This window comes from Phaenicophaeus curvirostris, chromosome 2 (assembly GCF_032191515.1).
Source record: "Phaenicophaeus curvirostris isolate KB17595 chromosome 2, BPBGC_Pcur_1.0, whole genome shotgun sequence".
Classification (NCBI taxonomy): Eukaryota; Metazoa; Chordata; class Aves; order Cuculiformes; family Cuculidae; genus Phaenicophaeus; species Phaenicophaeus curvirostris.
Window position 1 is genome coordinate 84,048,545 of NC_091393.1, and position 22,429 is coordinate 84,070,973.

The 22,429-nt window shown below is 38.7% G+C and overlaps 1 protein-coding gene across 3 annotated transcripts in view; it reads right to left on the bottom strand.

The window, feature by feature from the left end:
• Positions 1 to 256: 256 nt before the first annotated feature.
• Positions 257 to 22,429, bottom strand: part of SUSD4 (sushi domain containing 4) — a 74,585-nt gene continuing 52,412 nt past the window's right edge. Inside the window, exons 5-9 of one of the 3 annotated variants that reach the window (XM_069852677.1) lie at positions 19,446 to 19,628; positions 5,332 to 5,523; positions 4,547 to 4,691; positions 2,436 to 2,842; positions 258 to 1,244 (exon numbers count right to left, since the gene is read on the bottom strand). In XM_069852677.1, the coding sequence (XP_069708778.1) occupies positions 1,216 to 1,244; positions 2,436 to 2,842; positions 4,547 to 4,691; positions 5,332 to 5,523; positions 19,446 to 19,628 (956 nt within the window). In that variant the 3' untranslated portion in view covers positions 258 to 1,215. Of the gene's footprint in view, positions 1,245 to 2,435; positions 2,843 to 4,546; positions 4,692 to 5,331; positions 5,524 to 19,445; positions 19,629 to 22,429 lie in introns of all 3 variants that reach the window. The other 2 variants (XM_069852678.1, XM_069852680.1) reach the window with 2 other exon arrangements.

Consider the following 22,429-nt stretch of genomic DNA (forward strand, 5'->3'; position numbering starts at 1 on the left):
GCTGTGACACTGCTGCACCCATTTCATGTGCTCTGCTCAACCAAAACCAGTCTCTCCTTTTGTAGCTGGATAATGAACAGAAAGCTGAAAATGGGACAGAGCAGGTTTTCTTCTGCCATCTCAGCCTTCAGGTGGGAGCTGGTGAAAGAACTGAGAAAGGGAAAAGAAGGCCAACTACACACAGTCAGATAAGTCAAAAGAACTGAAACAGAACTTTATTATTTCTTTTAGAAGTATTCTACAATAATGGCTCAGAATACTACCACAGCGTACAGGAACAGGGCAGTGCTCTGGGCTATGACTGTAGATTACTCTAGTGGCTATGCATTTGTAAGAGCTTAAGAAAGGTTGAGGCAGGACAGTTCAACATTTCTTAAGCACATATTTAATAATTCTAACATTTTATAGATCTCTCATATTATAGCAAGATTTATCAAATGCAATGTAGTCACAGAAGTCTTGCATAAATACAAATATTGTTACTTTACCATGAATATTGTATATGATATAAATTCTGCCCTACCTTTAAAAAAAAAATCTCCAGATCATTATATGACCTTGGAGTCTTTCCTTTTCTTTCTTTTTAAGAGTTTTTAAATATATATATTTGCTATCATACATCAAAGTATATATCAATCCCATCACTTCTGTTATATTTTCTGCAGACATGGTCTGAAACAAAATCACCAACAATTAAATCAAAAGCTTCCTGGTTATCATAGGAAAGCCAAAGGGGATCTTCCCTCTTTTTCTGTGTTTCAGTACTAGTATTTCTTCAGACTTGTTAAGGATGGTTCATAAACTAGAGGTCCATAGATCATTTAAAGCAGTCTTTATAAGCAAATTTACATACTTTGACATGCTTTTGTGAGGCAGTTAGTATCAAAATCCAATAGCATTTCTTACAGAACCATAGGACTTTCTGCAATGCAGATAGACATTTAATTTCTAAAAAGCCACAGTTCTTTTTCTATATCTGCTCTCATCAAATCCCCAGGATTCATTCATAGAACTGCTGCTGTTCCAAATGCTGATGCTGTTATCCCTGCTGTGGATTAAGATGTACACTCAGTTTGGTGACATCATCACGTGGAAGATTGATAATAGCAAAATACCCTCCCCAAATCCACAGATAGTCTTTTTTATCTCTAAATCAATCCTCATGATTTATGCCATCCAGCAATGCAATGCAATGAAGACACATCTCTGTGCAGGCTAAGGGTCTTCTTCCATCAAAGGAATCTCTAGGGGAAAAAAAGAAATAGCATTGATTGCTGACTATATACTTTTGCAGAACATTAATATCAGCAAATCTACAAAAAACCAGAAATGGACTTTGCAAAAATCTGAACAAGACTTACAATACCACCAATTCTAGACACATCTACACTTTAACATCTAGAAGAAAATTAACCTACTAAAATCACCCAGATTTTCTAAAACAAGTTAGGCCCACAAAAAAAGTAAATGCAAGCATCCTTACTACTACAATAATCACTAAAACATCATTCAGAGTACACAGGGATTTTTACTGGCATTAGTACAAATTCTCCCTCGTCTTTCTAGCTGTCCTCTTCCCCTTGTGATACCATTAAAAGTTAGTCCAAACCCAAACAAAGCAGGAAGACTTCCCTCACCAGACCTTCACCCACACTGAATGTAAGACAGTGGGCTTCAGCAATTTGCCTAGTGACTCTCAGTGACTGCGGAGAACAGGATCAGAGCCACTCCTTCTAAATGACTCCAAGGAAAGATATCTACTTTCCTTAGCATGCTGACCAGCACACCATACAGTTCCACTAGAACTCAATGAAATGGTATCAATGCATGCTCATGTTTGATTTAAATGCAGACAATAGTATATGGCAATCTCCCTTCTCATACACAGTCCTGTGGGTAGAGTCTCCTTATGCTGTTCCTCCTGTGTCCACGGCTTAATGTTTACAGGCCTCAGACTGAACAGACTGCTGTATGCACAGACATGATGAGCCTGTTAATAAAGGTTGCTAATTTTGGCTGAGTATGAAAACATGATTTGCTTTCCATTTTAAGGAGAAAACCCAGTTCTTTGCTGTGAAAGCCATGGCGTGTGGGGGAGTTGTAAGGTAGGAGTTGAGGAGCAGATGAACAGACCAACACAGGCAAGATGATGGTTAGCTTCACTGTTGTACAAAGGTGCTCGCTGGCATCCCTGTTGATGAGACCGCTGGTACGGAGTCTGGACAGAAACCGTCTGGCCTGGGATTCAAATCCCTTGCACCACAGCTAGCAAGGACATATTGTAGACATGAAGCTCTATGACCATGGAGTGGTATGGTTTAAATAATGTAAAAATTAAGATGTGGACAAAAACATGGAGAAGCACGAGCAAGTTAGTTGGGTTTATTCCTGCTCTGACAGAACAAACTAATGATGGCTAGTGTTTAGAGACTCACGTATTGCACCTATGCAAGACTCACCATCTGCAATATCGATCCGTGGACATGTGGATGCTGCCTCCCCGGCACTGCTATGGGATACATCAGTTTGATCTGAGCCAGGAAGTGCTGCCTCTTGGCATGGCAGGGATGGGTACAAGCTTTGGAGAACTTCAGAGGAGCTTGACCTACTGTCAGAGGTCTCAAATTCACTAGGCAGTGTGCCTGTAATCCTGGGGCCAGGGTAAGCGGGAGGATTCTGATCTTCCGTCTGCAAAATATGTCCCTGGTTTGTGGTAGCTGAGTATCCGGGTGCCACAGCACTCAAGCCGCTGCTTACAGCTTCATCGTAGGAAGGCAGCATGACAGGAACGCCATCCACCACCACAAAGTCGGGGTCACCCATGGAGCCCTCCTGGTTGCCTCTACGTCAAACATAGATGAGTTATCACAGACAGCAGGAGCATGTCAGAAGCATCTTAGAGCAACCGCTGAACTTAAGTAAATGCAACAATTTCTGGTCTCTCAAAATGAAGCTACATGGTCATTTACATTCACTGAAATGTTTGCCTCATGGTTTTTCAAAACTGTTTTCAGGTTGACAGCTGGCATCTGTTACAATTGGAAAAATGAAACTAGTAATGTGAAGAACGATTTCAAAATGGAAACACAAACAAGTGCTTGGAAGAGATAAGGAGCAACATTTGCTGTGCTGTGCACAGTAGGTATCATGGATGTAAGATTATAGACACGGATCGCCAGCCGAAAGTGTCTTAGCCCCTGGAAAGATGTGTGCTAGAGCACAAAAGTGTTTACAGACCATGTAAACAGGCACTGAGATGACTAGTGCTGGGAGACAGGGCCTTACTGGCCAGATTTGTGGTCTCCTTCAGGTCTTAATTGCAAAGGATGAAGGCTTCCTTAACCAGTACTAAGCTGGTTTCCTTTTTAAGCAAAACATTTCTATCCATTGGGAAGGTTTACTAAACCCTGAAGTATCTGTTTAGTAGCCAATTAAATCACAGTACAGTTCTAGTAGGAGGGAATTGGTCCCAGGTACCTTTAGGACATGAAAAATCCTGAAAAGGAGAGGGCAGAAAGCCATTTCAACAAGCTAGACAAGTATGGGCTATAAAGCTATTCACAGTGCAACCCACTACCCCAAAGATCTTCCTAGCTGTATATCTATACCTATATCACTCCCCCTATACTGTATATATGCACAGACATATAGACATATAAATTTACACATTACTTATGTAATATGTACACTTTTACATTATATATTTATTTAACCTTAAGATCAGTAAGTCCTTTCTGCTGCATTGGCATGAGAACGTATTTACTGACATACAGTTTTTTCAGTTCTCCCTTCTGCACATGGTAGAATAAAGACATGAGAAAAGGCAAGTGCAGAAGAGAAGTTACACAATCAAGGTCCATAGAAAACCAAGCAGACCGAGAAGTAGAAACAAATCTAAACTCCAATACAGTACTAGCTTTGCCTAAAACTCAGCATGCCTGCCTTTGTTTTTCCAGCTGTTAGGTGACAATACTATGCCAACCTACCTGTCTCATGAGAAAAACTTAAGAAACAAAGACAAATGCTCATAGCTACATGGAATTTTATGGAAATAAAGGAAGATATTTATGAATCATAGTGAAAATAATACTCATTCAGGGAAAACAAACTTTTAATGTAAATTTGTTCATAGAGAAAAAAGAAATTCTTTGTTAAAACTTACATTACAGAGCTTACAGTAGTTAAAAAATTAATTCCCTCAGCACCTGAAAATGAGTATTTAAAAATATTGTCAGCTATTTTTACAAGTAGAAGCAGCAAGTCTCAGTAGCAGAGCTGTAATTACTCCCAAAGTGAGTATGACAAACTTTGCCTTTTATATTAGTTGCAGAAAGGACTACTGCAGGTTTTTGGGGATGCCTTTCCACATTGGTGGTTCAGAGGCTTCTGCTCAGAGCAGAAGAAGGTATCTGAAAGGCCTATGAGATGCTTCATCTCTCCAGCAATGAGTGCTGAATATGAAAACAGAATCAAGGCCTGCATCTTCAAAAAATCCCAAAAAAACCAAAAAAAACCCCCACCAAACCAAACAGAAAACAGCACAAACCTTGGAAGGAAATGTGTCTTAAATTTGGTCTGGAACATCCTGGCTAAAATAACCAGTAGCAGTACTAATAAAACACTGGTAGCAGTAAATGCCACTATTTTCCATGTAGTCAGGAGGGTTTCTTGTGTATTTGGCCAGGTTTGTTCTGTTAGAAAAAGGCAATACAAGATTTATGCTTAATTATTACTGGTTTTATTTTGCAGCAATACTTCAACAATACTCAGAAGTGCTAATTAGGACAAGACATCTTTTATTATAGAATCCCAGAATTGAAGAATGGTTTTAGTCGGAAGGGACCTATAAGATCATCTAAGTCCAGCCCCCTTGGCATTGGCAGGGACACCTCCTACTAGATCAGGAAGCTCAAAGCCCCATCCAACCTGGCCTTCTATTACATCTCGTCCAACTGACTGAACAATGTATGTAAAAACACACATGAACTCAATGCCTTAATCCCAAATCAACCTTAACATTAAGACGCCACAGGGCTGGACCTTGCTTTTTCCCTTTGACGTTTTTTTATACACACAATCATAACCCTAGATTATATACACTTAAAAATATCCAGAAGATGTTAAGAAGTACATTTGAAGAGCTAACAATTGAAATGGTTTAGGATAATTCAGGGTCCTGGAAAGGTACTATATTTAATAGCGTCTTAAAATCAATGTTCATCACTTGGGCATTAAATGCGTGAAGTTCACCAAGCATTACCCACCAACAAATTTGCTCTAAAATAGAGGGCCTGTAAGAAAATAAGAGTGATGCCATTGCTGCTCTCTTACCTGTTTTGACACAGTATACTTGGTAGGAGGGGAACCACTCTCCATACTGGCAGGTGATGTACTTGTAGTCATTGGTAAGTGTATAACCAGGATCACAGTAAAACTCCACCACTGTCCCATGGTTGTAACGCTCACAAGGCCGTGGGTGGCAGATGTAGTCTCCATGACTCACCATTGGAGGTAGTGGGCAAACTTGGGCGAATAAACAAAGAAAAAAAGAGAAAGATGTTCACACCAGCAACCCACTGCTGGGTAGCTTCAGTGTGTCAAAATGCACAGGGTGCACTTCAGGCTCCCTTTCAGGCTCCCCGCAGTTTTGGGTTTGTCTCAGTGGTACCAGACCACTGCTGTTGGGAGGACAGGTGCCCATCTGCACCAGCAGATAGATGCAGACACCTTCTGTGAGACAACACACACTGGGGTTGCTTACGGCTCTCACCGACAACAGCAAGCTCTGCTGTAACTTGCTTGTTTAGAGGCCTGAAAGATGGGATCTGGGAAGCTTCCCATCCTCTGTGGGAAGGAGAGGGTGCGAACAAGACAAAAGAGCACAGATAGGCCAATAAGATGTTTATATGGGGATGGAGTGAGACAGCAAAAAAAGGGAAAAACCCTCTCCTTACGAAGCCTCTCAAATTCACATACAACATCCTACTTTTTTGTTTCACTAACACAATTAAATGGTTATATGCACTAATTAGATTCACAAATACTCATTCTAAAAAACATGTTTGGCATTAACTGTGCTGCAAGAGATGCATGGCACATAATGTAACTTATGCAATTACAGTCTGTACCACTGTAATATCATCAAATTGAGCTTAAACTCTACTGGTGTTACTTGGGTTTTGTTATCTATGAACAGCCATACTGATCTCAGTGGGATCAGTAGTGGAGTGAAGCCTTAAATATAACAAAGGCTGTGTTAAGTACAGTGGTTTACAAAAGGTTATGTAAATAGGAGTGAACTGCAATATAAACACAGGGAACTTTTATCGTAGGCCCTGAAATGAAAAGAAATGTCCTGTCACATGGCTGGGCAGATGAACTCAACAGAGAGCCAAGGGAGCACTCTCTAGGAAACAGCAGCAGGGAAAGCAGCTTCAAGCAGAACTTTTATAAGAGAGGAAACTTTTCCACTGAGTGTTATTTGATTACTATTTTCTTAAGTGCTCCTAACACAAAGGGAAAAAGCCCTACAAAGTGTAACAATGTCGCAAATGGCTACACACTAACCCAAAAAGGGCTTAAATTACTGGGTGGGTTGTTTTATTTTCCTTCAGAGGCAATAATTAACTGGCTCAATGCCCCACCTACAGTCTGTTCCCTTCCCTTCATGCCTCCCTCATGCAGGCAAGGCCTACCGCATTGATTTAAATAATGAAAATGCCATCTCTTGGAAGAAGAATCTTCCCAGAAATTACAATTCAGCTGCTTCTCTCTGTGAACCTTGTTACATGAATAATGCACAAGATATTAAATGTATCTTCAAGAGAGGCTGATTACAATGTGCAGCAATGTGTATTCCCCATCCCCTGGAGACATGGTTTTGTTTGCATTTTCACTGGCAAGGCTTAATAATAACTTGAAATCAGAGCAAGTGATTCACATAAAAATTCACATCCTCAACACTGCCTACTTTCCAAAGGCTCTGGGTCCATGAGAAAGACTTTACTGGGAAGTCAGCTCATGATTGAAAGCAATTTTTCTTAAGACCAGGGCACATGCATCAGACCGAAATAGAAGGAAAGCACTTTTTGTCCATATTGGGGAACATTCTTCTATTAAAAAGAAAATTATCAGTGAAAGCAAGGATTCTAGCGTGCCGTAAGGAAACCTGGTATATTATTATTATCTGCACTGGAACAAAGGAAGACAGCAATTGAAACTTCTTTGCAACTCAGTTTTGCTAAGCTACTATGAGCTGCAAGAGATGTGTAGATGCCTAATACCTTTTAGCAATGAGCAAAGTAGAGCGCATCTTGTCACAGAGAGCAATTACTCAGAGAAACAAATTTCTCCAGCAATGTACCTGCTGCCTCATCCTCAATCTCTTAATGTCATCAATAGCCAAAGCAGCCTGCTGAATAAAAGAATAACCCTCAGTACTGTTGTCCCAGCAATGTGCATCAGCTCAGGAATGAGAACGACACATTTCCAGGCAGATTAAAAACAATACACTGTGGGTTCAACCCAGATATGGAGCTGTCAATTTGTTTATGAACGGGAAGTATTCTATAAAACCTGAAAAAAAAGAGGATCAGTCTTCATGTAGGGTATGTCCTCAGTGCTAAGACTGGGGGCCATCCCTTCCTCTGACATCTTCCATATTTCAAGCGAAATGCTCTTGTATTGTTGCTACCTGGAAACTTGTGCAAATGCTTCCCTAATGCCCTGCGGTGTAATCATGAGTCAAGTTTTAAGAAGTCGTACCTACCAACATATCTTGCATTAAACACTCTTAAAAACAGCAGATGCAATGGGGCTTGTTTGAAAATGAGGGAGTTCAGCTCAATTGAAACAGTGCTTCATTCTTAAGCCAGCTTGATTCTCAGAGTCAGGGTTTTTCACTTGCTTGGGGTAACCATTCCCACCTCCTGTCAATTTTATGTTCATCCAGTTTCAGGATCCCTTGATATTTGCATGGGCAAACTGGTGTCCCTGTACAATCTGTAATGCACAGGTTTGGAGCCTTTTTTTCCCAAATCAAATCAAATGAGATTCATCACAAACAACCAAAATTAAATAATTTTGAGCTCTGGGCAGTTAGGCATACTCACCCCATTCCTATGATCATCCTGACCTAAGACCCTATAAAGTCAGTGGCAGGGACGGCCATGAAGCATCCTTAGTTTTGACCACAGAAAAGCAAGATTATGAATGTCTGGAGCACTGCTGAACATTCTTGGCTTCCAAAGACAGAGGATTTTTAGAGCAGAGCTAGTCATCTTACAGGGTCAGATACCTTATTCGTGCTGGATAGCAGTGCAGGATACTGGTTACACAGATTAAAGGAATGTGCCAGATCAAATATGGAGGAAAACTCATGTGGCAAGCCTAAGTCCACTGACATTTTCTAGAAAAGTTAAAATTCCAGTATCCCCAGTGATCAACCCTATTTGTATTTTGGAATTACAAGCTATAGACTTCAGGCAAATGCATTAAACTCACAGAAAGAAAATAGCCACAAACTGATTAAAATAAAAATGTGTCTGACAAGTACATTTTTACTGTCAAAGCTGACAGCAGTATGAATGATAAATAATTATAGAAACAAGTGGATTCTACTTTAGCAAGTTCTCACAGCTCAAAAAAAAAAAAGCCTTGGATGCTGTTTTTAAATATGACACCAAATCTTTACAACAAATGGCTTTCAGCATCTTCACTTTATAATGCTTTTGAGACTTTTATGAGCTAATTGCAACATCCTGAATGGATAATCCAGTAGTATTTCCTGACAACCAACATTAAAAGACCACATGCATGTGTCCTTAACTTTGGAGCTTGTCAGAGGGATGCACATAATTCAGGCAGTGCCTGCTGGTGGTTCTGCAGCATGTGATCCTGGGTATCCAGATCTGTCTTTGTAAAGAAACTGGCCATGGACTGTAAAGGGACTTACAGGAACTTTACAGCTCAGCATTCTCAGATGAAAATCAGAATCGTTCATCAAAAAGAGAGAACAATTGTGTTTATATGGCAAACAAATCCCTTCTGGGATGCTCAGAATGGATGTTACTCAGGAAAGCTGAAGGGAGGAATACCTGATTTGATTTGATTGACTTCTCTGCCCGCTCTTAGGAGCTGCTGGAGCTGAGGGCTCTCCTCTGAGATCAGCTATGGGCTTTCTGCTTTGACCGACTTTAATGAAAGATTAGTGCTCTTGAAAAGAGCTTAAAATATGGGGAGTCAGGCCTTGTGTTACAAACACTGTCATATGCTGGTTTGGAGCAGAGCCAAAGGCAGGTCTGCCCCATAGCATGCCCTCTCCATCACAGCCTCTGCAGTGCAACATCTGTTGCTGTGACCATGGTCACAGAAATAAATGGGGTTCATCCAGTAATTTTTTTTCTCCCCATTCTGGTCAAGGAGCTTTTAAAATTGCCCAGAGTAATTCTGCACTGTTGGAGAGAAGGAAGATTTTTTGGCATTAGCACGTTCTCAATCATGCTAATGACAGCACAGAATAAAGATGTCACATCACTTTTTAAAAGCAACTTGTAGAGATATAACAGTGCAGTTACAGATATTTACACTGCTCAAAATCTTCTTTTTAGTCAATCAGTTCAATGGCTAATTGGTTTAGTCTTTGGTCAAAGTAAAGTGGCAGGTAAATTATTCAGGCTTTGCCTATCTTTTGTATGTAAGCCAAACAATAAAAGCAAAAATGTCTTGAAATACAGGGTTCTTACATATTAAAAAGGGTCAGGAATAAACAAGAAGCTTATTTTCCACCTTTGATTTTTTTGCATAGTATGCGTTTTTCTCTAGCTACTAGTCTGCCTTTCATGTAGAAGAGTAATTGCTTGGTTAGCTGGGTTTGGCAGAAAAATCCAATATAAGGCCAACCATTTTCTTTTTTGACACAGGGATGGACAGGGTTAGCAGCATTTCCACCCCATAAAAAAAATGCTTCTTCCAAACACACTGTAAATGCCTGCTCATTATGCAAAGAGTGAGAAAAGATTAAGATGAAAATTCATGATAAGAAAGACACAGATAAAAAACTGCTAGTTACAACATTCAGGGAAAACACTGTTGTGTCTGGCTAGATAGTAATCAGAGAGGTGGACACACTGGTTTGTACACAAACTGGAAGATAACAAGATCGCCTGATCCTCACTTGTTGTCCTTGTACATAACAGGACACTAATTAACACTAGAAATCTGAACACCTGTCATCTGGCTATTGCATTCCAACCAATATTTAATTCAAGCCATGATTTACTCCAGGACTCTGCAGCAGTATACACGCCAGCAGGTCTGACTCTTCCCATCTAGGGTGGCCTAGTCCTCACCTGAGGCTTTACTGGCTGGATTCTGATGACTCAGTAAGGATTGTTTTCCATATATTGCTTTCATAAAAACACATGCTTGGTAATGTAGGACCTGACAATTCTTTTTTTTACAGGAACGTAGAAGATTAAGATTATATTTGTTCCTTTTCTTGGTTCTTTATTAATACTGAGCTAATAAAACTTGGTTCCTTGGTTACTTCAATGTCATCACCCTTCAGAAAAACATGAATACTCAGAAGCCTTTCTCCCACATACCTCAACATTTCCTGTTCAGCTCACTTGACAGACCTAGCCATTTCCATAGGTGTTACCAGCACATGAATCATCCTTGTACTGCACAGTACAGAGCCCTAATTCCAAGCTCCCTCATAGTCTCACGTACACGTAACAACATATTATAAGATAGTCAGTATGAAATATGTAATGTCTATATCCTATATTCAGTCGATAGAACACCAGTATTAGCATCTTTTATAAAGGAAAATGTTTTTTAGTAGTTATGAGTTTGTAAAAACTACGAACAAACAAAAAAAAATCAGTGGTGTTTGTGAAAAGGTACCGGTTAGCTGTGGATTTTTGAACTCTAAAGACACTCTAATATTTAGAGAATTTACCAACTTAGTTGTTAGCCAAAATGATCTCAACAAGAACTGGTGGGGAAAAAAATGGCATTTCTAGTGCAATATCAAATAGGGAAATGCACAAGGGAGGGGGAAGTGGATGACCAACAGAAGAAGAGGCAAAGGAAATTACTTCTGTTCTTTAAATATATCTTCTATACTAAGATTTCAATGCGTAGTAATGAAAAAAACCCAAAAATATTTTAATTGCAATATTGCAAAACAAAAATTCCCATTAAATTTTCTAGTATTGTAAGCAGGATGGAAGAAAAACTGTTGGACTCAAACACTCATATCCAGTTGAGAGCTGGAAGAAGAAATTAAGAGGTTTGTAAAAGGAAGGAAGTAGCAAACCCAGCAGCTTTAAAATAAGCCCTGTCAAAATATCAGTCTAGAACAGCTGCTTATTGAGAATTTATTACTAATGACAGTCTTAGAAAATGTAAGCAGAACAGGAAGCATTATTAGAGTAACTCTTTTCATTTCTCATGAAGATCAGCTTAACAATATATGATGATACATTCCTATAACAAATGGTGCTGACGTTGTGAAGGGAAATGGTGCATACTATAGCTCTACTGGAACACCAGAAAAAAACTTTGGGGCCATTTTTGTGTTTTGAAAGTGAAGAAATACTTTGAGGAACTCTTCTGATTACTCAATCTCACAGCAAAACAGCAGCACCAATAGTAATACCAGAATATAAAGTTTAGTGGAAACAGCTAAATGACCACTAATATATAAAGTAACTCTTACTAAGCCTGACAGTAGACATGACTTAAAGATACCAGGATACAAGATGCTTATTTTGAACTCTGAAGTTGCCAGGAAATTTATTTCTTGAAAGCCTATTGCAAGAATTATTAAAAATATTGTATTCTTAGCCAGTAATTTCCAAATTCTTTTCAGTCTTAACTTTTCTCAATTACTTAATCTTCACAATGCCACTCACATGTCTTCTTCTGAAAAGATATCTAACAGCTAAGCAACTTCTTGACCACTCAGCAAGCTGATGTTCAAGCAACTATGGACATACCCCAGGTCTCATGGCTCCAAGCTGCTTGTTCTACCCCTAGGCAATCACCCCTGGGTAATTCTGCACCAGTTACAATAGTAAGGTAACCCTTTCAATGTACATGCAGTGAGAAGCACTTTTCACCTTCTATGAAGGGTGAAAAGAACTCTGTAATTAAGTTTTTAAAGCAAAGCTGATTCTCTGGTCTAGCTTTGACAAATACCATCTTGCTGAAACTTGCTATCACTGACACCAGCTGCATGAGCCTGAATGAAGCAGCTTAAAACTAGTTTCAAGCCTATTTTAATAATAGTTTAACATTAGCTGATTCCTAAATGAAGGTGATTTACAATCGCTTATTGTATACAGAGCTTCCTTGTAACAGGAGTTACACACAACAGAGCATGTTTGGCAGTTCCAGACAGCTGAACTCCTACAGAAGCATCACTGCAAATTCACACATCGTGTTCCCAGCACAGCAGCCTGCGTAACATAGATCTTAATGCCAAAAGTCTTTAGTTTCAACTGCATTTCACGAAAGGATAATCCTAGACTTGGAAAAGGTCAAAGTGCTTAGGAGGAGAATAGAGGTGGAGGAGGGGCAGAGAGCTGTTGGGAAGCTGAGTAAGAAAACCAGACAGATAAAAGCACCTCACAGGAATGTCTAAAGAAGACAATGCTCACTGTGAGTGGAAAATACATAGTGTGTGTGGTGTCATCTACACCAGTCACCAGGTATAGACAGAGACAAGGAATTTTGGAATAAACAAGCTGTATTCCAGGGCTTTGCTGAAGGCTGAGGATATCAAGGTATATTATCTGGGAGAAGGAAAAGCACAAGGTCCCATTCCCCATGGAGTGCTACCAACAAAAAAATGGGGGGGAGGAAAACCAGCACTGTAATACCACAAACCATCTTAAAAGACTAGGAAGCTGTGGAATAGTATCACTCTGTTACTTATGTTTAATTATCAAGTGCCTGCCTACACTGATTTGTGAAACTGCCACCCTTTAAATGTTGTTTTTTATCTCTGGAACAAACCTACACAGTGACTAAACCTCCTAATGCACAGTCTGTAGCTACAACTCCCTCCATTTGTGAAATATGTTCTGTGAGTGCACTGTGTAGTCAAATTTAATGAACATGTCCATAAAGCACAGAGATATTTGATTCTGCCGTGTGTGCTTTTCCTTTCTAAGGAGCTTTGTCAAAGAAAGGTAACGATTAATATTATAGAACAGCCCTCAGGGAGAAATTTTGTCTGCTTTCGCCGACCAAATCCTCAGCATATTTAAAGCACCGTGGATAAAACACTACATGCATATGGCAGCTAATGTGGAACTTCAAGGCAGAAATTATTGCTCCATAAAAAAGTTGGGATGTCTGGCTGATCCCGGAAATGCTAAGGAGTTTCCAAAAAGTACACAGATGATAAAGCAGGCATAAAACAATGATCTACTGGGGCAGTCCTATGCATCAAACAGAAACAGAAGACATAAAAGAAAGAGATTACAAGTTGTCCTTCTGTTGCTTCCCTGAAAAACGATGAAGAGTGGAGAAGGCGTCTATTTCAATCACAGGCAAGATCAAAGAAAAATTCTGCAATGCAAAAAAAAAGAAGCAATCACTTCAAAACATTATGGTATTTATCTTCTCCAGACACTGTCTTCAGCTTGGGGACTGTTCTCTAACCCTCTTATCCCTCATAACAACAGCTCACTTTTGTGCATCATCCCATCCTGAAATGTGGTTTGCTTTTCTTTGTTTCACTTTGCAATACACTTTGATTTGATGATTATTAAGCTGTATGTCCACAGAAGAAGGTGACTTGCCTGCCTAGTATTTCATGGCACTGTGCTCTTTCTGCATCCAATTCCTTTGCACAACTCTTCCGCTGTGAGTAAAGGTGTACAGGTGAATTTCAGTGTTCTCCAATAGCACGAAAATTCAGATATTCCAAATCACTGCGAGGTAGATCCTTAAAGTGTTCCACACCCATACAGGGTGACCAGATGCATATCACTTCTGCATATCCTGGGTGACAAATGAATTAACTGCCTACATTGTAGAAACACGTAGAATTATTGAATGACTTCTTTTAAGAAAACTATCACACCTGCTTTCTATGACTTAATCACCCACAGGATGAAACACTATCAGCCTATTTCATTTTTTGTCAATCAGGCTTAAGGTCTCACCAACGTAAAGTCGCTGCCAAAGTAAAGGTGCTTACAAATATTGTTGGCTGCTGCTATTTGAGCATCTACTGCTGGCTGTCATTCCTGAGTTGCAAGAAGTATTGCTGTAGGCAGGGAATATATTCTGAAACACCACTCCAGTCAGAGCTATTAAAAACAAGGGTATCCATGAGTCTTAAGTTAACATTAACTCAGTTAACTTGGATGACCCCTTTGGCAGTTGAGCAATATTTAATTTATTTTCCTTCCTGCTTGCAGGCTGAGTAGTCATAAACATAGAAGAGAATGCTGGTATCTACCTCACTTAATTTCTTAGTACCACAGTGTTTCACAACATGCTTGTACTGCTACCCTCTGCTCCCTCTACAGGACTTTTATCTGCTGGAGATCTGCTGCATCAACATTATCTTCCTGAGGATACGCATCAATTCGTCATGTTAGAATTAATCTAAAGCCTTCTCAATGTCAACAAAGAAACACAAAAATAAATCCATTCATACCAATGTACAGTATTTCAGGCTTAAGATTGCTTACTTTATTCCGACGCCTGCACACAAAGTGATTACAGGCTGATATATCTTTTATTTCTCAGTATATTGCTGTATGTTCCACCAAGAACTAAAAATATTTTAAGGTCATAGTTTATCAAACCTATAGCTTGGCATTAATCACTGTTAATGGCATTAGCAATTGTTAGATAAGAATGAAGATTTTTGAAGCTTTCCTCCAAAGTATACTGCATGTAATTGGTTAAAAATTTTAAGCTGCTTTGCTTTGAAATATGAAGCAGCTATGGCATTTCACCTGTAATATCACCCTCCTCCACTGCTCTTTTAATGCTTCTAGGTTCTCTGACAGAATTATCAGACCATCTCTGTGAGTGTCTGCCCTCCGGTTTATAAGAGGAACCATTTTAAAGCTCTGTTCATATTCTTGCCTGTCTTTCCAGAATATTTTTTATCTCTCACATACTTCACTGGTTTTAATTTTCATATGACTAACACCCTTTTATTGTTCAGAAATTTCCTGATTCCTCCAGGTAGGTTTTTTGAGGTTCCCTGAACTTCTTCTGGCTTTGTTATGCAATTTCCTTAATTCCTTCCTTTTCCTATCTTTCTTTCATATTTTCTAGAATTTTCAGGATCCTTTCTGTATCTGGTGGTTGGATAGCATTGTATCTTTCACCTTCCCTCACAATGGGATGGGTTTATATACCAGATTTCTGAAACGCCTTCAGTTTTTTCCTATGTTTTTCCTCTATTCTACTAATCAAACCTCCACTTTGAAGTCTTTTCCTCATGTTGTTGCATATTAATTTTGATTCTACTGACAAAAATTTGTCATATTTTTTATTTCACATTCTTACAAGTTTAACTGCAGCTGGAGAATCTGTTGATTCTAGCGTGTAGAAATTAAGTTTTGATAGTGCAATATATATCTAATTTCCCGCAGGACCACCATTTTGGTTCAGCTGGGATGACGCTGAAACCAGACATTTTGGATAATAGGATCATGTCTGTTATTTGCCAATTCAATCAACCCATTTCCCCTTTTACTCTTAAACACAAGGCTGGGAAGCCTCAGTTCCACTATCCATACAAGACCTTTGTATGCCAGCATTAGCACTATAATCAAATTTTTCCAGGCTTTCCACTCTTTGCCTGTTTTTCCGCATAGTTCTTTATAAGAACAATTTTTTACATCTTAGAAGTTTTCAAAAGGGCATGAGAGTTTAAAATATAGAGTCCAGATGACAAGATATGTAATCATATGCAGATCATGTTCCCAAAGTACTAATGGCCAGGCTATTTGTGTGGGTTTTTTTTTGGGGGGGGTGGGGTTGGTTTTTTTTAAAATTCTCAAAATCCTGTGTAATTCACCTTTAAGTATCATATCATATACATTTCCTAGTTCTATCTGTTTTATTTCACAGAGTTCCCTAATAGTATGTTTTCAGGTCTTTGCTTTCGTCCAATGTTTTTAGAAACCATCTGATTTTAAAATGCATGCTTATATCCCATGTGGTAATCTTCAATTTAAGGATTTTTCCACCATCTTTTGCATATATGATTTTACAGAAGGCAATCACTAACTTACATCCATTTCTACAGATGGATAATTAAGCCCAAACTGGTAATTTAAAAATCATATAAATAAAAAAAATATTTTCCTTAAGTTTTCACATATTGGAAGTATCTAGTGAGTTGCAGTACAGAAGAAAGTTTAAAAAGCTTATGCACAATTATGGAATTCCACTAGAAAAAGAGATATTAAGAAAGTTAAAGTTGTAAATTGAGGGCTTAAAAGAGAAGAAAATTCAGTGTTAAGATGCTTCTTTTCATCCTCTAAACGACTGTAAAATTTTCTAGCTCAATTTTCCTCAACTGTCATTCTCAAATATAGCTGAACCATTTCAACTGAAGCTTCCCAAATGATTCAGCTTGAGGCAGACACTCAAAAATCGACCCAAATGTTTTAAATTTGGCAAAAGTACAAGCATTTAAGAAGAGGATCTCATACCAGTAAATACCTGGCAATCTGAGCTAAATCAGCTTCTCTGATAAGACACAAACAGTTGTTCCTGAGAAGCTGCTGCATAACTCTGCAGTGTTGGCTGCACTTCAGTACCAGATAACACCATTTTTTTTTCCACTGCTGTGACTAAAGCAACAGTGATTTTAATTATTGGAAAAATCTTCTTTCCTATAAGCAAAAATTAGCCTCTTGCCAGTTTGTAGAAGCTCTGTGCTTAGCAATACTGAGAATAAGACTGGACTGAGCATTAGAAAGCATGTTGTATGATGGCAGCTGAGTGGTACCTGGTATAACTGTTGCTTTAAATGGAGATACAAACCCTTCATTCAGAATTTATTCAGCCTAATAGGGAAAAATTAATGGGATTGGCATGTGGCATTTGTGTGACTACACACATATTTAAGAAACTCCTTGTGTGAAGTCATCAAGAAGAACATATATCAAAATGAGAAAGCTGTAAGCTGCATTGTTTATAGCAAAATAAAAGCACTAAAAATGGTTTACTATAGCTCCCTAGCAACCATTTGCTTTTATTCATTATATTAATATACTGAGCAGGAAATGTCATTAGAATATATTTTTAATTGATCATGGAAATAAATAAATGGAATTAATTTGTTATTTGCCGATTTGCTCTGTGAAAAATACTGCTCGGTGAGATTGTGCGTCACACATAAGAGGGATGCTAAAAAATGAGCTTGACATCAGTATGCAAGGTGCAGAATGAATACATGCAATGAGTGAGTTTTGACCACTAATTAAGAGTAGTAGATTGTAACAAGATTCCTGGAGACCAGCAGTCCTTGCATAAATCACTTGAACAAATGCTTTCAAACAAGGGCATCTCAAGTTGATTTACACCATCTGGATTTAATTTTGAAGTTTGCTGCATGCCAGCTGAAGCATCCCTGCAACAGAGTTCACCAGGGTAGCTGTCAGGGGTTGTCCTTTAGTGATGCTGCTCCCTCTTCTGCCCCAACAGAAGTAGGGACAGTTCCAAAGCTGAGGAGAGCCTGCTCTTGTAAGCGTTACACTCTAGAATTTGGTGTCCTGTGGTTCACTCAATACATGCACAGATGGGACACCAACATGAAATCGCCACAGAAAGTTTTAAGAATAATAATAAAAAAGCAGTTAAAAGGGAGGCTGGATCTAAATCAAAGCTCTTGAGGGCTCGTAGATAGTCTTGACCCAGAGGCTGGTACACACTGATCCCTTCTATCACAGATCATCATAGTTGACTGGGAATGATCACTTTCGACATGTTATTTAAAATGTAGAACTTTCAGGGCAGCACTCCTTATCCCATATTTTAAGCTATCAAGAAAAAGAAGCCTCTCTCTGACTTTACAATACAAGTAATAAACAATGAGCACATGAGTTTTGCCAGGTATTCTGACAGGAGCTGGAATGCTCACCTCCCTTAAGTTAGGGTAAGACAAAACTTTTTCTGTTTCATACTCTTCAGTTTCTGTATATTAATGCTCTTACGCTTCTGACTAAAGAACTGTCATTTTTATCAAAACAGTTTTTCTGTTTGGATTAAGTTTAACAGGGCCCATCTGATTTTTTAAATGTATTTACTGTGCTACAAAGAACAATAAACGAACCATCCAAAAATGGCTTACATAGAGCTGATTTGGGATTAATTTTTTATGATGTGCTAAAAAAAAATCATTCTGTTATGCACAAATTGCAAGGCATTTTTTAATTTTGGAACTTGAATTGTCAGTTAAAAAGAGGGATCTTATTATTTTTGTGCAGTAATTCACTTTGTTGATGCTATTGGCAAATTTTTCACTTCCAGAATGCCTAGCATTTAGCTCAGTGACATAAGCATCGCATATGAATTCCTGTAATTGCTTTTGCTAAATTCTACATATAGATAGTTTCCTTGCAGGCTTGGAATAGAGCAAAAACATAGTCCTTTTAGGGGAATGAAATACCGGAGGTGTATTTGGATTCTGATGACTTCAAAGGATGTTTCATTCAAGATGCAGTATGAAGATGGAGGGAGGTAGTTCACGAGGTTTTGACAGTGAATGGAACGATCCATTTGGTGTCTGTTTTAAATGTATGGGATGCAAATATAAATGCACTACAACATCCTCCATTCCAGAGCTGCAGCTATAGTCATTGATTATTCTTTTTGGCTTGGTAAGATTTACCTCTGTTTCACACTGAGTGATCATAGCTTTTATGTTCCCGATCAATAAATTAGGTTAGTCACTTTGGTTGCAAATCTTCTTTAAGGTTAACTACTATGAGAGACAATAAAAATTAAAGTGTGCAGCACTGAATAATCTTTGCAACTCACACAGTCCAAACTAAGGGTTTCTATGGGGTATTTTTTAGTTTATCCTGGAAATCCATTTGTATCTGTAGAAACGTAGACCATCTGCACACAAATGTGAATTCTGTAATCTCCTAAGTATTTTTATTAGAAAAGCAGCAAAGAATTTATACTTTAAGGACAAAGCAATCAGTATTAAGAGCTTCTCCTGTTGCACTTCGGACACCAAGAGAGCAAACTTTTGTTAGGGAACATCAAGGCCTAATGGTGAAGTGAACCACAATAGGCTGCATACAACAAAACCCAGATAAACTCTGCATGGACTGCAGAAATATTACATGTAACACAACTGCAGTTATAGCCCTGAGTTACAAATAATATAGAGCATACTGATTTTACAAAATTGAAAGATAAACAAACAATAAGACATTTACCTTCCACATCAAGGCACCTAGGTGGGCTATCTGACCAGATAAGGTTATACATGCACTCAAGGAACTCTGCCCCTTCTAGTTTATATCCAGGAAAGCATTGATAATACACCACTGTTCCTACAGGGAAGGAGGACTCAGATATAGTAATGTAACTATGAGGAAGAACCAATGGCCTCAGGCAACCTGCAAATTAAGAGGGAGGTATATTTTATTACAAGGTGCTTATCTTAATTGTCTTCACACATCTTAGTTATAATTCCTAAATTGAGGACTGAGGTATTTTTCATCTTGTCTACTATGAATGGCATGCCTGCATGATCTCCTTCAGATACATATGCCTCATTATCCTATTTCAAAACCTTTCATTGTTTAGCCCACACACTGTTCTAGCGTGGGATTCACTCTCAGCACATCCAGGAAAGGTTTACTGAAAATGACAGCATTTTGTTTCACAAACATTCACTGGTTCAGCAGATGGCAATTTCTTTTTGAGGTAGAATTTTTAATAAATAAAGGTTGTCATTTATATAAACCATGAGGTTTATTCCTCCTCCTAAAACTGTCAGGCAAGTAAATGATCTTTAATATTAAAACTGCTCTTATGACAAAATGCACACAATCATAAAAGATCTGGAGACGGAATTAATGATTTTGAAATTCCAGTCTGAGAAAGTCTAGCCAGATGTGACTTCCTATGAGCAGCCCTATGATAATCACTGAACAAGGTCTCAGAAGAGGTTATGAAAACGTTAACGTGCCTGTTATCACCAGAAACTGTAAATGTAGTCAGAGACTACGTTCTACTACTGGAATTACATCTGAGGGATTTGTACCATGGATAGTACTGAGCTGTGACAGTTTAACGGTCACCAAAAATATTAGGTGCAAGAAAGAGCAGTGAATTTAATAGATGACATGATTTTACAACATGTCATTCACATACATTCAAGCATATGTTTTGAGCTGGTATTTAGATAAGAGTTTGCACCCAAAAAATATGAATAATTCCTCATGGCCTTAGAAATGACCCTCTCAGTAATCCTTAATACAGCTGATTTTTAAATTTGCAGTAATACGGACAAAAGATGATTAGTAATCCAGGAATGAAAAATAATGTTATATAGTAATCAGAGAATGGAAAATAATATTATAAAGTTATGAGACTAATGGGAGCTGCATTATGGCAATCCATAAATAGATCTCCTGCCATTACTATGGATTTGTTAAGGATGTTCAATGTTAAGCCTGAGGAAGAAACAAAAATCAGTCTGAGAATTTCTTGTAAAATGCTGGCATCTAAAAGCAAAGGTCTCAGCAGCACTTCAAGTGGTTATTACCTTGCAGTGGTCATTTAAGGGAGAGGGATGAAACCAAAAGAAAATGACAGAAAAATCCTGAAAGCTTTTTACAGCACACTGTACTACCAGAGCAATGGTTTTGATAGCTATTTTACTAGCTGGTTATCTCCGCGCTCAGATAGCTTCACGCATCCTATTTATGGGCTATTGATATACCTCTGATCAAGTATTGCCTGCACATAGCACACTAGTTCCTGCAAACTGAGCAGCCCACTGAGCAGGACAATACAAACACTCTTCGGTGCAACAGAATGAAAGAGCACAAACTGCCCAAGGAAGACCAAGCATTCTCGTTTCTGAACTGTATCAGTGAAAATTTTGTTCTGCTGGCTCAGAATTTCAATGCTTATTGGGTTCCTTGTAATGCAGGACAGAGATTTACTTGAATTTGTATGACAGCTATGTGTTTGTGAAAACCTCGAGGCCTCCAAACACCTCAAGCTGCTTGAAAACTTATTTTTGACATTTTTTTTGTTAAGTAGTTCACATCATCCCAGATCAGTAACTATCTTTATTATCTTGTGGCAAAGATAGTTTGAGGTTGGATTCTTTTATGGTCTACAATCCTTTCCCACTGCTTTGCTAGAAAAAAAGGCACCTTAGTGTCACAAGACTCCCTTGCCTGTTATAATCAAAGGGCCACAGGAGAGTAATTGACAGCCTACCTCGTGCAAAGAGACAAGTGCCTTTGATATTATTAGTGCTTGACACAGCAAAAAGAAAATTCTGGAGACAACTCTGGAATAGTTTTGAGGAATTTAGCAAAATATGGCAGGTACTTGAATCTGAATTGCCTGTTTTCTGCTTGTGTGGTAGCTTCACCACTTGGCTCTTGTGCAATTGATTTCTTAACTTCTATTAGCACTGCTTTTATTTTGAAAATTAGTTAATAGCAAAGGCTGAGTAGCAGTAGTTGATTGTGTTTCATAGCATAAATACAGCAACAGAAGAAAGTAGCAAGCCAAGGGGTACTTTGCCAGTTAATGCTGGCTGTGACAAAACACGCACCTGGATCTTTGGCAAATATAGTACCTGCAAATTAATCTTTTGAATATCTCACCTAACTGCAAAAGTCTTAATCTACCTTAATTAGATGTGAGCTGCACTCACTTTCAAAAATGGGCTGTATACTCCATACTGCCACACATGATGCCATTGCTAATACGATACCCTGAAACTATTGGCCACTTTTTTATGGGCTTGGGAAAGCTCCTCTTTTCTGTTGGCCCTCTTCAGATACACTGAGCTAGCCCTGTAATGTGTCTAAATTTCTACATGTCTGTACCATAGCCTACAATAAGACCTTGAGACAGTTTGGTGTGCCCCAGACTGAGAATCCCAGCCATGGAGACCCATACAAATAAGCTCCTGTTTACTTTGGACTCTGGTGCCCATCAATGTCACCACTTTACAGCAGAAACACCAAGCCCTGACTTTCACGTCTCACCCTGCCACTGTCACTGCTAAGAAGTGTCCCAATTTCCCTGCCTGCCTCAACTCTGCAAATTGATGTGATGGTGTAATTACATTGCTACAGAGAACTATCAACTTTAGGAGACAAGGATAGGCTTGAGGAAAGTTAATACTAATCTAGTCTTCTCCTTAGCACAGACAGCTAAAATTTCT